The sequence below is a fragment of the Corvus cornix genome, chromosome 7 (assembly GCF_000738735.6).
Source record: "Corvus cornix cornix isolate S_Up_H32 chromosome 7, ASM73873v5, whole genome shotgun sequence".
Lineage (NCBI taxonomy): Eukaryota > Metazoa > Chordata > Aves > Passeriformes > Corvidae > Corvus > Corvus cornix.
Window position 1 is genome coordinate 24864913 of NC_046337.1, and position 15000 is coordinate 24879912.

The 15000-nt window shown below is 41.2% G+C and overlaps 1 protein-coding gene across 7 annotated transcripts in view; it reads right to left on the bottom strand.

Annotated features, from left to right (window-relative positions):
* Positions 1-15000, bottom strand: part of PIKFYVE (phosphoinositide kinase, FYVE-type zinc finger containing) — a 66278-nt gene that overhangs the window by 29604 nt on the left and 21674 nt on the right. For 6 of the 7 annotated variants that reach the window (XM_039554889.1, XM_039554886.1, XM_039554888.1 and 3 more), the window contains 9 exons: positions 13475-13632; positions 12562-12673; positions 10694-10841; positions 10035-10202; positions 4703-4765; positions 3315-3444; positions 2783-2963; positions 1370-1444; positions 611-718 (listed from right to left, as the gene is read on the bottom strand). In XM_039554889.1, the coding sequence (XP_039410823.1) occupies positions 611-718; positions 1370-1444; positions 2783-2963; positions 3315-3444; positions 4703-4765; positions 10035-10202; positions 10694-10841; positions 12562-12673; positions 13475-13632 (1143 nt within the window). The remainder of the gene's footprint in view (positions 1-610; positions 719-1369; positions 1445-2782; positions 2964-3314; positions 3445-4702; positions 4766-10034; positions 10203-10693; positions 10842-12561; positions 12674-13474; positions 13633-15000) is intronic. The other variant, XM_039554887.1, reaches the window with a different exon arrangement.

Consider the following 15000-nt stretch of genomic DNA (forward strand, 5'->3'; position numbering starts at 1 on the left):
TTTTCTATGGGTATCCTAGCAAACACCTGAAGACTGATTCTCAGACAAGACTGCAGTGTGTTAAAGAAAAGGTCTATGTACCTCAGTTTTCATATTTAAGGCACATTCCTGCTCACAGGGGCAGGGCACCTGTTCCAAAGTGATATTTTCTAGTTCATCACTCCATTGGGCTGGTGGTTGTTCCATTTTTTCAAGCCTGACAAAAAATAACATGGGTGTGACCTAACCCTCACCCACACTAACTTTTCAAACATTTCTTCACACACCTAAACCTTATCTAGCTCTAATACTGTATAAGGAACATACAGTTAAGAAAGTCTCAATAAAAAAAAATAAAAAAAAACCCAAGTTTTCTAAAAAGCTGCATTGTGAGGATCAAAAGCTCACATAGGTGTTCTCAGGACATGGAACCTGAGGACAAAAATCCTCAGTGCAAGGCTACGAGTCTGTACATACTGCAGCAGATCTCTTAGCTAACTTACTAGAAGAGGAAAGTTCTCTCTTTTCTATGCAATCTCACTCATTCAACTCCACCTTACAGACTGAAAAAAATGCACTGATCATGATGTTGTTAGGGTTATTTTAACCAAGAACAAAAGCATACTCTCACCTGAAGTACTATAGGCTCTATGCAGGTAAACTTTGTTTCTTCTCGATAGAGGTACTCAATTGAGCATTTTAGCAGAAGAATTCTGGGATTTTTTAAGCAAGAGTTCATCTAAGAAAGATACAAAAATAGTTAAAACAAAAATACATACCTGGAGAGGAAGAAGTACGCAAGAGACAGACTTCTCATGATTGGTCCCTGCTGCCCCCACCTCCCTTTACAGTGTGTCTCAGCTATCCTCCCCTGCAGACCCAACTACACATTCTTCCTTCTTCTGAAGTTGTTACACCCAGTTGTTGAAATTTCACAGGTACTGTCCATAAGCAGGCAATGCTAGAGAGGATTTCCAGTCACTGCTAAGAGCCCCAAAGTCTTGATACACTTGATTCATGCAGTTCATGCCTATCCTGCCCTCCTGCCTTAAAGACTCATTTCACTATACTGTTTTAAGTCAGAACCACAAATGCCTTTTTCTGGCTAAAAGTTGGGGTAATGATTAGATGCCTCATGTGGTGGTAGCAGTGGATAGGATGTTTTTCTATACATGCATGAGGAGAGTTTCTCCCCTAAAATCTCTGGGCTAGAAAACAAAACAGCTTGGAAAAGAAATGCTTTGAAAGCTATTCTTGTCTGGGGGATCAAAGCAGAGAAAGCTCACAAACCTCCTAAGTGGAAAGAGAAGCTTCCTGACACAAAAAGCAAGTCAGAGCACCCTTGTTTCCACAGCATGCACTACAGTTAAGATTAATCAAGCTGCATTACCTTCTTGTGTGCAACATTCTTAGTGCAAACAAATCCATTCACCACCATGGAGTCAAATTTCTTTCCACCAGGGATCTAACAAAGCAAAGAACATTTTTAGAACTGTCATACACTCCCACATACTCTAGTGCAGTAAAGCTAATACACAGAATACCTATTGTAGGGGATGTGCAAGCTTCAGCTACATCCTCAATTATCAGATGAAAGATCAGATACAGTCACACTGGACACATAAGGATTTCCCTTTAAAGCCTGACAAACTTAGGACAACATGAAAACAAGTACTGAGCTCTAGGATTTCTATACCCCTCCCAAGAGACGCTTATTTGTTAAACCAGTATACTCCAGAGCACAAGAGAACCTAATTTTGACAGGCCATGAGGAGCATATACCTTTGCACATGCCATTTCTATTAACAACAAGCTAATTGTAAAGAAAGGGAAGAAAAAAAATAAATAAAGAAAGAAAACCAAAAAACCTTCTAACTACCAACTGAACACATCAAACAGTTGACTGGTGTGCCTGCAGTCAGAGGCGATCCCATGAATAATAAACAACATGAAACAGGTTTCTGAGTAACATGTTTCAGAGGATATTTGTATTACCAGCATGTGAAAACAGCAGACAGCTATGAAGAGCTTTCACCTCTCAACAACTGCTCTTTGAACTGGAGTTTCAGGAGAAGCAGGAACAAGTGATGCTGCCTGAAGAGATGCCACAGAACTACCACCAGAATCACAAGGTTCTCATCAAATCTTACAGGGCTTTCAAACAAGAGTACTGCTGAGGCGAATTTGGCCAAAGCAAACTAAGCCCAAATCTTCAGTCCTCAGTCACACTAGCTCCTTGGACGTCATTTTCACATCAGATTCTCAGAAGAAAGTTTGCATGCCAGAACTCCAGACTTACAGTTCAACGATGTCAACACTGGGCCATCTGGCAGAACTGGATACACCATTCCATTACAATTAAGTTTCCCTCTGGAAGAAAGTCATTGTACTTGGCATGGGAGGAGTTGAATCCTCCATAATGGGTGGGTACAGGGCAACAGATTGCTGCACCATGTCCTGCAAGCTACTTATCCAGCATTTGGTACATGTCCAATTCAAGCACAAAACCAGCAGAAACCAAAAAATGAAGCAAGTCATTACAGAGGTGTTACTCTTTGCTACCTTCTGCAGCCAACAGCCTGAAAGAAGACATCAGCCCCAGGGCATTAAAGCACCTTTCAGAGAATGCCAAGTTCCCTCTGTGCAACTTTTTCTAGAACCCCACCTTACCCAAAGGCCAAGTCAGCCAGCTACACTGCTGAATATGCTGGGGGCAGTGGGCAAGGGACTATTCTCTTCAAACAAGGGGTGCTGCCAACAGCTACACCCTTTTGTTTCCCTACATCCACTGCTTGAAACTTACTTTTTTGATGTGGACAAACTGGCGGATATCCATGTCATCATCTCTCTTCTTGACATCAGGCCGTACTGTTTGAACGACCTGGCAGACCACGGGTACAATAATATCCCTCCAGGACAGTGACAGGGACTCATTGTATAGAAGCTGCTGAAGCAGTGCCATCATGTGATTGTGATTAGCAGACCTGTAAAGAAGGCAAAATAAATACACCTCTCATCAAAAAAAAAATTATATAGTGCAGTGATTGGCTGAAGTCATTCAGAAGCAAATTTCTTAACATTTACAATACAGAAGTCCTCTGAAGGAACAGCTGCCTAGAATGTTCTGCAGCCAGCTCTGGTCCCATACTCAATATATAAACATCACAAGATAAAAAAAACTAACCAATATATACTGTAAAAATTCTGCATTCTTAATGCAAATGAGTTCCTTGTATTGCCTACTGTAGCTCAAGCCCCACTGAAAGTTGGTGGAATAGAGGGGCTTCAGAAATTGTTACTCAAGATAGACAAATTCCTTTTTCTACATTTCTTACAGCAGCCTTTCCATGGCTTGTTTCTCCCCATTCTCTTCTCTCAGCAGATCCAGATTGCTGTGGTGCCAGCCTAGGGGTGTGAATAAGAGTTCTTTGGACTTCTCCTCCACCCTCCTGTTGAACAATGACTCTGCAAGAAACAAACAAACCTTGCTAATATAAGGTCACATTTGACTGCTTGTGTCTTTCTGAAAGGCTACTTTGAAAAGGAAAGAATTTACTAAGACATGAGCCTAAGCCTCCTGAAATACTGAGTTTAAGGTAGATTCCATGGTTCTCAGTTTGAGGAGGTGTGCCCATATAATTACACTTTCCATCACTATACTGTGTAGTAACTCCTTAGAACTGTTCTCTGTTTTGCAGTACCAAAATTAGAGGTTATTTCAGCACAGTCTTCCATGCTTTGAAAGAGTTACTAGGTTATTTCCTGCACAGTTATTATGATATTATAGAGGCAAGCTATAAACTTCCACATTGACATAATGGGTGACTATATTGTAAGTCATTTATCCTAGTAGTGAATAAGTTTCTATCAAGCAAGTATGTAAGCCTTCAGAGCTGAAGCTTAAAACTTCTTAGTGTTAAGCAAAATCTTTAGACAATAGTAATCCAAGGAGAACTACTGAAAAAAAAAAAACAATAGTTAACTTCTTCCAGATGCTCCACACACAAAATTAGCTGTGTAGATGATTAATAGAAGCTACATTGATTTCCCCCTTTCTTCTGCAAAAGCTCAGTTAAAAACTAAACATCAGTTTAACCCAAGACTTGATTTTTCAGGCTATACAGACATTGAGGTTTCCCCCTTACCTCCTCCTCTTACAAGCTCGCCAAAATCAACAGCGTTAATTGGGAAGAAAAAAAGCCCACAAGTGCATCTTGCCATGGTATGGAAAGCACGAGGGTTTAAAAACTTGTAAGCGCATGTAATGGGCTTTCATTTCAGAAGTAGTAGTGATGATGGTGGTGATGACAAGAAACCCAGAAAGATTTAAGAGAAGAAGCTTTAAGCTACTCTGTAGAAGCAGTGCAGTTAATTGTATCACATCTTCATTTGCTTGCACAGGAAGTTAAAAATCAGTTACATAATTTGTTGGTGGAGAAACTGTGAACAGACTTGCCACTTACACTTGTTTTTTAAAAAAAGTAAAATCTTTTCTTTGAGTATTTTTGAATGCAGAAATCTGAGAAGTGAAAGAAATTTAAGCTTGAAAGGGCATTCAAAAAAGTCAAAGTATAGTTTATACACCAGTTTTGCCACAAATGATTTCAGATTTACAGTCGAGTAAATTTTTTAAAGTGTCAATGCTCTATTAAAGGAGTATTAAGGAGTTTCCATCATTGTATTAAAAACAGACACAACGGCAGCATTTGAAGTTTTTCCTTACCTTTAATAAAAGCGTCACTTATAGAGTACATCTGCTGCCCTCCGTTTTCAGGATTCAAGTACTCTGAAAGGAAAGAGAAGAGGGATATAGGTGGAGACAAAAAAAAAAAAAGACAGGTTACACTGGTGTGCCCATATAATTACAATGTACACGCCCACACCAGAAGAAGCAGCATTACTCATCTAAGTGTTTAGTCACCAATTTAGCAACAGCTTGATGAGTGGTTAAGACAAGAATATCCTCTCATTCTTGCTCTATCAAAAAATTCTACGATGACAAGAAAATACTGCTTATTAATGTGAAGAAACACAACAAAGTAGACATGAGCAAAGACTGAACTAAGATTGTATCTTTCCAATTGACAGAGACCACCCCCTTCTACACCTGAATACAAAGGTGTTAACATGTGATCAGATATCATGGGAATGGCCTCCTCACTCATGTCTAAAAATGCAGCTTCAGAAACCACTTTGGTCTCCCACTCCATTGGACCATCTCAGACTGAGGGAGAGACCAGCCATAAGGTTTATCTTACACAGTGGAAGAAAAACAAGACAGCCTGCCTTTCAAGAGCTGAAAGTCTCAAGTCTGGAACAGTCCAAAGTGTTTTGAGGAATGCTGACAGAGACGGATACCCAGAAATAAAGCAGAGCAAGAGATAGATCACTTTACATGTGGGAAATATAGTTAGAGCCTGGTGCTAATAATGCCAAGGTTGTGGATTCAATCCCTGTATGGGCCATTCACTTAAAGAGTTGGATTTGATGGGTCCCTTCCAACTCAGAGCATTCTGTGATATCTGTGAAACAGAAGCAAGTTCCACCTACTACCCTCATCTAGCTTGCCAGATCTTGATTTTTCATCCTGACTGGGTACAAAAAGCTTGTTTTCTCCAGAAGCCATTAGCTTGTTGTGCCTTTAGTTGGCTCCTTACTTACAGATACATAAGATATATATACAGATAGATATATAAAGGGATTCTACAGTGAGAAGAGCAGCAGCCCAACTACTTATACAGCACGACTACCTGAAGTTCAAAGCCAACCCTTTATCATCTTTCCTGACAATGCTCCAGACTCATCACAAACAGAATGCAAAGCCAGGCTGCTTTCAGACACCAACAGAAAGCAACAGAAAGCTGACAGGACATAAACAATCACAAGACTCTGAACAGCAGCACTCGTGATTTTAAATACCACCATTTTAAATATCTGAGCTTGTTTGCAAATAGATACTCAATAGAGGAGAAGTGTACCAAAGAGAAGTTACAAGCCTCCTTTGTAGATTCCTGGTTATTTGAGATTAATTCCATCTCTTGCTTAGTTTAAGAGTTTAGCATTACAATAAACTACTGCTGGCTCACTCTCAGCATTCATTCACCCACTGACTACGTAGAGAAAGTCATGTCATGCTCTACCTACACAAGAGCATGTATACTGGCACCTCCATCCCTCTCCATCTTGTAACAGCCTCAGGGCAGCACCTCTTACTGTAAACACACTCTAATTAGGTCTGGCACAGCCAAAGCACAAGTTATCCCCACCTGAAACCTAATCTTATGCTCTGGACAAAGACACAGGTAGCACCTGCAAGCCAATTCTAGATTTGTAATGATCTATGTTCTAGATTACTAGATGATCTGTAAGGTCCCTTCCAACCCAAACTACTCTATTATTCTTTTCAATACAACTTCAGCTCCCATAACTTCACTTCTGATTGGTTCCCAGGGGAAGTTCCTGACAATCTAAGATACAACACCTCTTCTTAGCCCAGACAGATAACACACTCGTAGGTGTGAGTCTGAGATGGCTTAGAGTGGCTAACATGCACATTTCTTACCTCACGTCATCCCTACATGCATCATGCTCCACAAAACGAGGAAGGGCAATGGGGAAATGTTCCTGTAGCTTATTTTATAACCTGACAAGTCAGGCACCTTCTCAAAAGAAGAACCAAAAGGCTCCTGGCAACAGCACACTAAACCTTGGCAAGCAATACTGAAAAGGAACTGTATATGGTCACTGAAATAATCTTCTCTTTCCCCCTCCTAACTACATGCAGGCATCAAAAACTACCCAAAATACCCGCTACCATGATCAAGGATACCTGGCTAGAAAGACATTTATAAAATAGAATTTCCCATATTGTTAACTGTATCTCTTTAAAAACAGCAACCAAACCCCATATATAAAATTTGTCATGTAATCTCTTGCCCCAATTTAAATGCAGAAAGCAATCTTACTTTGTTTCCCCTTCTGATACATAGTATGTCTTTAGGCAGATGATACTATAAATGAGTCACTATTCTCAGCTAACTTGGAGTCACCCAAATTTCATGGAAACACACCAGACATTAGTCAGCCTGTAACACCACAAGAAGTTCTGCCATTACACTATACACAAACCACTCTGCTCTAGAACACAGTGGGTGGATACATCACCCGCCCTTGCTTCAAAGCAGCTGACCTCTGTTGCTCTGGGAAATTGCGTATCCCTTAATCATTTGAGAAACCCACGACCTGCACTTCCAACACTTGATGTTTTCTATCATCAGTCCTCCCCACAATGAAATGACTGGAATTTACACAGTCCTAAGGAAACTGAACTACAAGTTTCAAAAGGAAGGTGGCATTTTCAGTTTCACTTCATTATTTCAAAGAAAGTCAAGTCACTGTTACCGAGTCTAAGGACAAGAGAACTCCAACACAATCAAGCCAAGTAAGTGTGTCCACAACAGTCATAGGGAAGTTACTGACACTGACAGCAGCAAACACCTCATGTCACTGATTAACTACAGAACCCTGTTCTTAAAACAGCCACCCATTTTACACAAATGCTTAACTATCCAGTTTTGGCCATCTAATCGTTGTGATACTCCAACATCTTAGACAGCATCTTTTGTTGAATATAGCCAGAAAAACAAAGTGAAAATCTTAATATTAACTCTATATAATAAAGTCTCTGATTATAACATTTCCAGAACAAAGTTTTAGAAGTAACATATTTCACTACCCTAGGCACTGCAGCATTCTCTGTAGTGTTTTTTCCCCTCCTCACTGCCCACAAAGTCTCAATCTGCCTACATGAAGAAGTGTTTCTTGCTATTCAGGATATTGTTATTCATTTTAACTTGTTGCTCCGTGGTTAGGTCTTTGCTCTAGAGATTCTCATGGCAGGAATTATAAAAAAAAAAAAAAAAAAAAAAAAAGGGAAAAAAAAAAAGGTACACTACCTCTTCTGTATTTGCAGATACAAATTTTTCAAAAAACTGCAGGATACCTACCTATCCATGATGTACTTTTATGACACAATTCCACCCTATCCCAGTTCTGGGCCTACTACTGATACCATCCCCTCAAGGGAAATCCATTCTCTTGGAAGAAATTGTTACCAGTTTTCTACTAACAATTACACTCCTACAGAATAACCTGGTTAAGAGGCCACATATTTCAGGAATATATAACAAACACCAGTAGAGATCCACCAAAGACAGCCAAGTGCTGCCAATACACATAACTCAAAGGCAGAAGTCCTTCTCCTTTCAGTCCCCTCACCACTTGCCTTTTCTGCTGATCTTCTCTGAGCTCTCCATTATTAAGAACTTTCTCACAAGAGCTTTGTCACAAGGAGTCACAAGAGTTCTGGCTCTGAGCAGCTTTGATTTGGTCAACAGTTTCCAAGAGAGAGAGGCTCTCTTACATTTCCCCTTCATGATCTACTGCTCCTTGTATAAAGGAACAAAGACTGAGATACGTCTGAAACCAGGACAAACACTCTGCAAGTCCTTTTAACACTTGCCACAGCCAACCCAACTACTACCTGCTTTACTGCCATCACACACTGATAAAGATAAACCTGCTACAGCTGTAAATTCACAGGATACTGCAGCACACCTGGGCCTGTTTCAAGCTCACTTAATCCAGCACCCTTCCTTCCTAAAAGGAATTCATTGGTATATCTTCCTCTCCACAGCTTTCCCTCCCTGTAGATGCATTAGCTTTTCATTTGATTAGAGCATCAGCTGGAAACGAAAGGAACCAACAATGAGCTGGTGTCAGTAGTGCTGACAACCCATTCTCAGTTTTGGATCATCTGACATCAACTCAAACTTTTGAAACTGTTCTGCTTGTCTCTTTGGGGGAAAAAAAGCAGTTAGATTTCCTTCCTTCTAGGCATATTTTTAGCAAATAAAAAAGGTGACTACAGTAGGCATCAATAATCTGTCTCACTCTGTCCGCACGTCTAACACACAAGGAAAGTCAGCTGTGACGCCTTCTTCTACCTCACTGTCTTCAGTGACCATTTCAGTTTCAGAATATGTAATCTGTATGCAAGCTTATGGCTACTGTTCCATTCTGATTCAGAGCAACACATGAGATCGGCTAGACTTTACAGAAGAATGAATTAATCAGGGGTACAAACTATTTAACACTGGATCATCTTTTACAGTCAGGAACACTCAAAGGGTGGGGTGAAACATTAATTAAGAAACTACTTAGAAGCAGCCAAAGATACAAGTCTACAAAGCTGATGTAACCTTATGTAAGGAAGCAGAGCAAAGACATCAACTGCTACCCAATGCGTAAAGCAACTAAAACATAGTAGACCCAAGCCAGTGGAATCATTTAGAGACTGCAGTTGTCAACATGCAGGCACATTATTTCTTCCATAAGGATGTTGCTTATAGACTCTTTCAATTTAGTACTTCTTTAGGGGACAATCCTTTCAAAAGCAGTCTTCAACACCAAGTATTTGATTTCTTCCTACTTCACTTAGATGGATGATCTCTTTTGAACAAATGATATGTATATGGATGAAGTTAGGCCTTACACAATCTGTATGCAAGCTTATAGTTTATCAGAAAAATTCTTCTGTAAAATGTATGCTTATTAAGGTACAATTTTAAGTCAGCACAGCACTCTTTCAAGTTAATCTTGTTCTTTTGTTCTCTGGGGTTTTATTTCTTACTTGCTTTTTTAAATTCCATCTCAAACTGTAGAGTCACCTATCAAACTGGTTTATGTGTGGATTATTTTTCCACCCCAGTTAGCCAGAACATATATGTGGATCTGCCTATTATGCATGGGCAAGAGACTTTGCTTCAATGGCAAAGAGAAAGTCACAGGGGAAGTTACACACTCTGCAGAGAAGGCATTTCGGCAGGTCTATTGAGCCTCCTCAGAGGTGAGCACATCAAAACTGCAAGCAAGTGCCAGTTAAATATCATATTTTCCCCTCTGAAGGACAGCTACCTAAGTAGTGTCCAAATAGGTCAGTAATATTAGGGCCAGCTCTCCATCATGTGCAACTCCAGCTGGTGACTACCTCATACCTTTTTGGTCGGCAGGGTGAGGGGGCACATGTGGGTACTTGGAGTGCTTCTTGATATGGAAGTTCACGTTGTCCAGCTCCACGTTCAGGCTGATGGAGGCGGCTGAATCACTGTCCATTGTGGACTGGAAGCTGCTGACTGAAGTGCGCTTGCTAGGGCTGGCGGAGTCTTTTAGTGTGGGGTGAGGGTGAAGATACAGGGAGGAGAAGGGTTCAAATGGGTATTATGAGGGTACCAGAGAGGAGAAAAATTGTCTTTAATACATAAAGACCAGTGTGCAATAATACAGGAATACAGTATTTTCATAATTCTAATCTTGTCTTCATGTACGCATGCTGACTTACTGGACATTCTTTAGTGCACTACTATAGGGCCCAAATCAAGCAGAAGTCTGCTTGAGAAACAGAAGGCAGCAATTTACATGCTTTTCCTTCATTAGAAGTATGAAGCTTTACCAGTTCCACTAAATTCAAAATACTGTATCCATTGTGAGAAACTGGAAGACTAGACAGGCTATAGCTTTCTTAGATCCCTACAGCCCCAAGCACGCACACAGAAACGCACAAATAAAGCAAGACACAGTTAAACTACTAAGTCCTGAAAGACCGGAGACAACAGGGAAGAAGGCAGAGTGAGAACAAGACTCAGGTGAAACTTACTAGCTAAGTTGTCTTCCCCTTCATCAGCAATCTGCTCTGTGTCACTGTCATCAAACTTGATGTCTTTGAACCAGGATGGCTCGGAGTGGCCCTCTACAGAGTTCACAGAGTCACTGTCTGGAGATGGGGTTTCTGAGAACTCTGTGCTCTAGAAGACAAGGAAGGGAAAAAAGTTATTAAAATGCAGCTCTGCTGAAATATTAAGCAGCCTACTACAAATGCAGGTCAGGCATTTTAAAAATCAGAGGATACTCTCAGTGCGCTGAGCCAAGTTAGTCACAGAGTCACCCCTTTAGCATGAAGTAGGAACTCTATGGGACAAGAAACAAATGTTTACAATCCCCAGATGCTTAGTCTTTGTCTACACTCTGCTTCTAAACAAGTTGTGACTAAGTGGTAGTAAAGACAAGTTTATTATACAGCACAATTTTCACATTGTCATCACATCCAATTAAGCAGCTTTGAAAGCTTGCTTTCTCCAGCCAGGGTAGATGACAGCTGTATCCTTTGCCCAGAAACCAACACACGCAGCTTTTGGTGGAGCCTGTTTCTAAGTTACTGGAGCAATTCTTTGACTGACCAACGTAGGCCCAAGAGTTTCAATCCAAGATGGGCTCTAGCTGGGCCTACTGTGTCAAAGCAAAGACTGGCCAGATTGCCAGTCTTGAGATACCTGGAGAGTATCTAAGTAATTTCTATCAGCCATCCTGATGCCTCCAGGTACCTCAAAATGAAGTTATCATTATCTTGCCTTTGGCTACAGTGAGTGCAGCAAGCAACTGAGTCAACACCACCACTTCTCCTAACTCTTGTCCAGAAGAATGGAGATCAGACAGTGCTTTCAGTTGATTAGAACAAGAATTGGCTTTAAACATATAATAATATAGGCACCTTACAAATAGTTACAAATAGGGATGCATAAGCACTTGCTAGTTAAGGGCAAGCTTTTACCAGGGAACTGAGAGAGCTGACTAGCTGAGGTACCAGATGAACCCCAGAGCAATCTCAATGGAAGCCATATGACTGTGTCCAAGAGCTGAAATGCATGAGGAAGACAAATGCTAATGGCTCTAAGCTTTCTAACTGAAGCCCATGGGACAGCTGAGCCATTCCTCATTCTAAGAAGCTGCAGAACATGAAAGACTCTCAACTGAATGCTTTCAGTTAAGAGAGGCTACAGAGATATGTTGTTCAAGCTAAAAAAACCAATACAACCCCTCAGGCCAGTGACAGCTCTTACCCCTCAGCACATTTGATTCCAGTGAAGTATGGTAGGACAGAATCTCTGGTCACTAGTTCCTGCTTCCCCTCAGGTAAATAGTCCTGTCTGAGAGGTATGACAAAGACCCCATCCCAAACTTGGATCATGTGGCTAAGGTATTACTGCCATCTCTGGAGATCAAAAGAAGGTTACCAATACAATATACCTAAAATATCCATTTAGAATTTTTTTTAAAGGAATCTTGAAACAGAAGATCACCATTGTATCTCCACCACCAGTAAGTGCACACAGGTTCTAAATTCTGCACATGACAACATAGCTGCCACAAGCACAGACTGTGCCATCTTGAGGCCTCTGGTGGAAGACGTCCACCATGAGAGGCCTGGCCTCTGAAGACTCTTTCCTTCACTTCAGGCAGCACCACAGGTAACAACTCATTCTCCACAGAGGACAGCCCAAAGCCTTCTGGGCAAATGAAACTACCTCAGCCTTCAACCCCCTAAGGAAAAAGGCCTGGCCACTCTATTTTCTGTACAGGAGCCCTGATTTAGAAAACATACTACAGCTGTTGAGAACAGGATTAGAAAGATTCCAGTCAGCAGTCAAATACAGGAAGAACATCTTTCAGCTTTCCTGCTTCTTTTACCTGCAACGGTCTGTAGAGAGCATATTCATCTCTGAAGAGCTGATCATGATGACTGACACATTCCAGCCAACGTCCATCAACCAGCGCCTGTCCTATTGCAATGGCCTGGACCCTGGAAGTATAAGAACAGAGATGGTCTTCTAAGTCTTGTTCTAAACACATATGGTTTATGATACAAGCATACTACAAAAGAGTCGAGTCATTTGCTATGCACTATTTGACCTGTCAGTATTCCATTCCCATGTTTACACGACACTATTTAAAATACTGCAGTGAGGCAGCACAGTGTACTAGCTCAAGCATGGAGCTAAATAAAGAGACTGCCAGTATTCTGAACTCAGCTGAGGTGTCCAACATATGATTAGGATGTATTGTTTGTGCTCCTCCAATATTGTTAACTTATGTATACTGATCATCTCTGAGGGAGGACTGTTGCTCTACACTTAAGAACCGTCTCGGTTTTATCCCATTTTCACATAGTTAAATACACAAGATTGTTTATATTCACCTATACAATTAAGAGTCTGCCATCAAACACTAGCTAGTGTAGCTATCAAACACTATTAGTGATCTCTGATGCCAGAGGCAGACTTGCTCTTTGGAGTACCAGTGAACATTTTTGGACAATCTTTGTAATACTCTCACTGTTCTCCAAGTGAGTAATATTTGTCCCTTAAGCTACCTCCCATACTGGTTTCCAAACCGGACAGTCTCCTGTGCCCTGTTGTTTTGAGCCACGTGGAGTCAAAATGCGACCTGCTCTGGTAGGCAGTAAAGAAGAGATTTGAATTTTCTCTCATCTCTCTGAAAAGAAGCCTCTCTCTGCAGTCCCAGGTACCCTATATCAGCTCAAACTCACAACCTCCTCTCACACAGACAGAGGACACCTGTTGTCCTAAAGCACCAGGATTACCTTGTGGTTATGTGCCCATTTCTCATGAGCCAGTTGACCAGCTCTTTTCCCACAACACAGTTGGGATGTGTCCGCAGCCAGTAGCGATGGTCTTGAAATTCCATGCCACTGTTATGATGGCAGATTTTCTTCCACAGATCTTTCAGCTGGACTGAGTCCTGGACAGGGAGATGTGCAAGTTAATTACCAGTCTAATCTTAGCACTGGTTCCAAGGGCATCAACACAGGCCTTCAGATCACCTTCTAGATCAAAATTCCTCCACAAACAAGCACAGAATCTAAGCCATTCTGCACAACCTACGCAAAGGTGCAAACAGAAATAGCAAACATACGAAATCAGCTCCTTATTTCCTTCCATTTATATCCAGTTCAGAACAACAAAAAAACAAAGTGGGTACCCTTAGAGATAAGGGGGCTCTGATGTGGCAGTATTTTGTACCACCAGCAAGATACTTATGCCCTCACTACTGCCCTCTTGCACCCTATTCCTAAACTCAGGAGACATGAGCAAACAGAGGACAATGAAAACTCATCCTTGGCAAGAACATTTTTCTGTATTATCTGTGCTCAACCCAGGCATTGTGAAACACACTAGTCCAATATCAAGACCAGATATAAAGCAAGTACTTAACACAGCAATGCCCAGTGCCAGGATAGCATCTCTTATTGAGGATCTGTTTTCATATTGTCCATTATCAAGGCTTTTTTAGATGCTGGTAGCTTTGGCCACTAACAAAAAAAATGTGTATTCCTCCTAACTCAATTAACCATTTTTGAATCTGTGATTCTCTTCCCCTCACCACTTGGAACACTTCAGCCTATACCTAGAACTTATTTTGGAGCCTGTTAAACATGTATGCCAACTTTTCTGTAGGCTGTAGTCCACCCAAACTGAGCTGTCTCTCTGCACCTGGCCCTTTCTGCCTTCCCATATGTGCCCTGACTTAGCACAGCACAAGCCATTATTGCAGGTGGAAACTGGAATCTGGGATTATTTTGAGCAAGCAGCACACCACCTCAGGGTGTGGAGAAGAGATGCTGCAGCTCCCTCTCTCAAATGCCTCATTTGTTCTATTTCTGTGTAACAGAACTTTAACTAAATTTTAACTGGTTTCAGCTTTCCAGTTAACTGTCAGACTCACATTATTGCACTTTCCAGAGGGTGCCCTGAGGCCCAGAAGTTTTGCTCCACTTTTATCACTGGACTGGCTTTCTGCTTTCAGTTCTAGCTGGCCTTTGTACCACCCTAAAACGAACATCAGCAGCTCTCCTTCCATACCAGGTACAGAGTCAAATCGATCAGTAACAGAACATGGTAAGATCACACAATTTGATGCAACTGGAGTCTCCACAGTTCAGCTGTCTTGAACTAGTGAATACAGTACACTGAACAAATTGGCAGAACAAAGCAAATCCTTTCAACTCAAGGATTTTGACCTCTAGTTCACTGAAGTATGTGCTTATCCCAGCATATGTACAACCTCCCCTACCTTTATTTCATGAACAAAGTTCATTAGTCTTCTGAA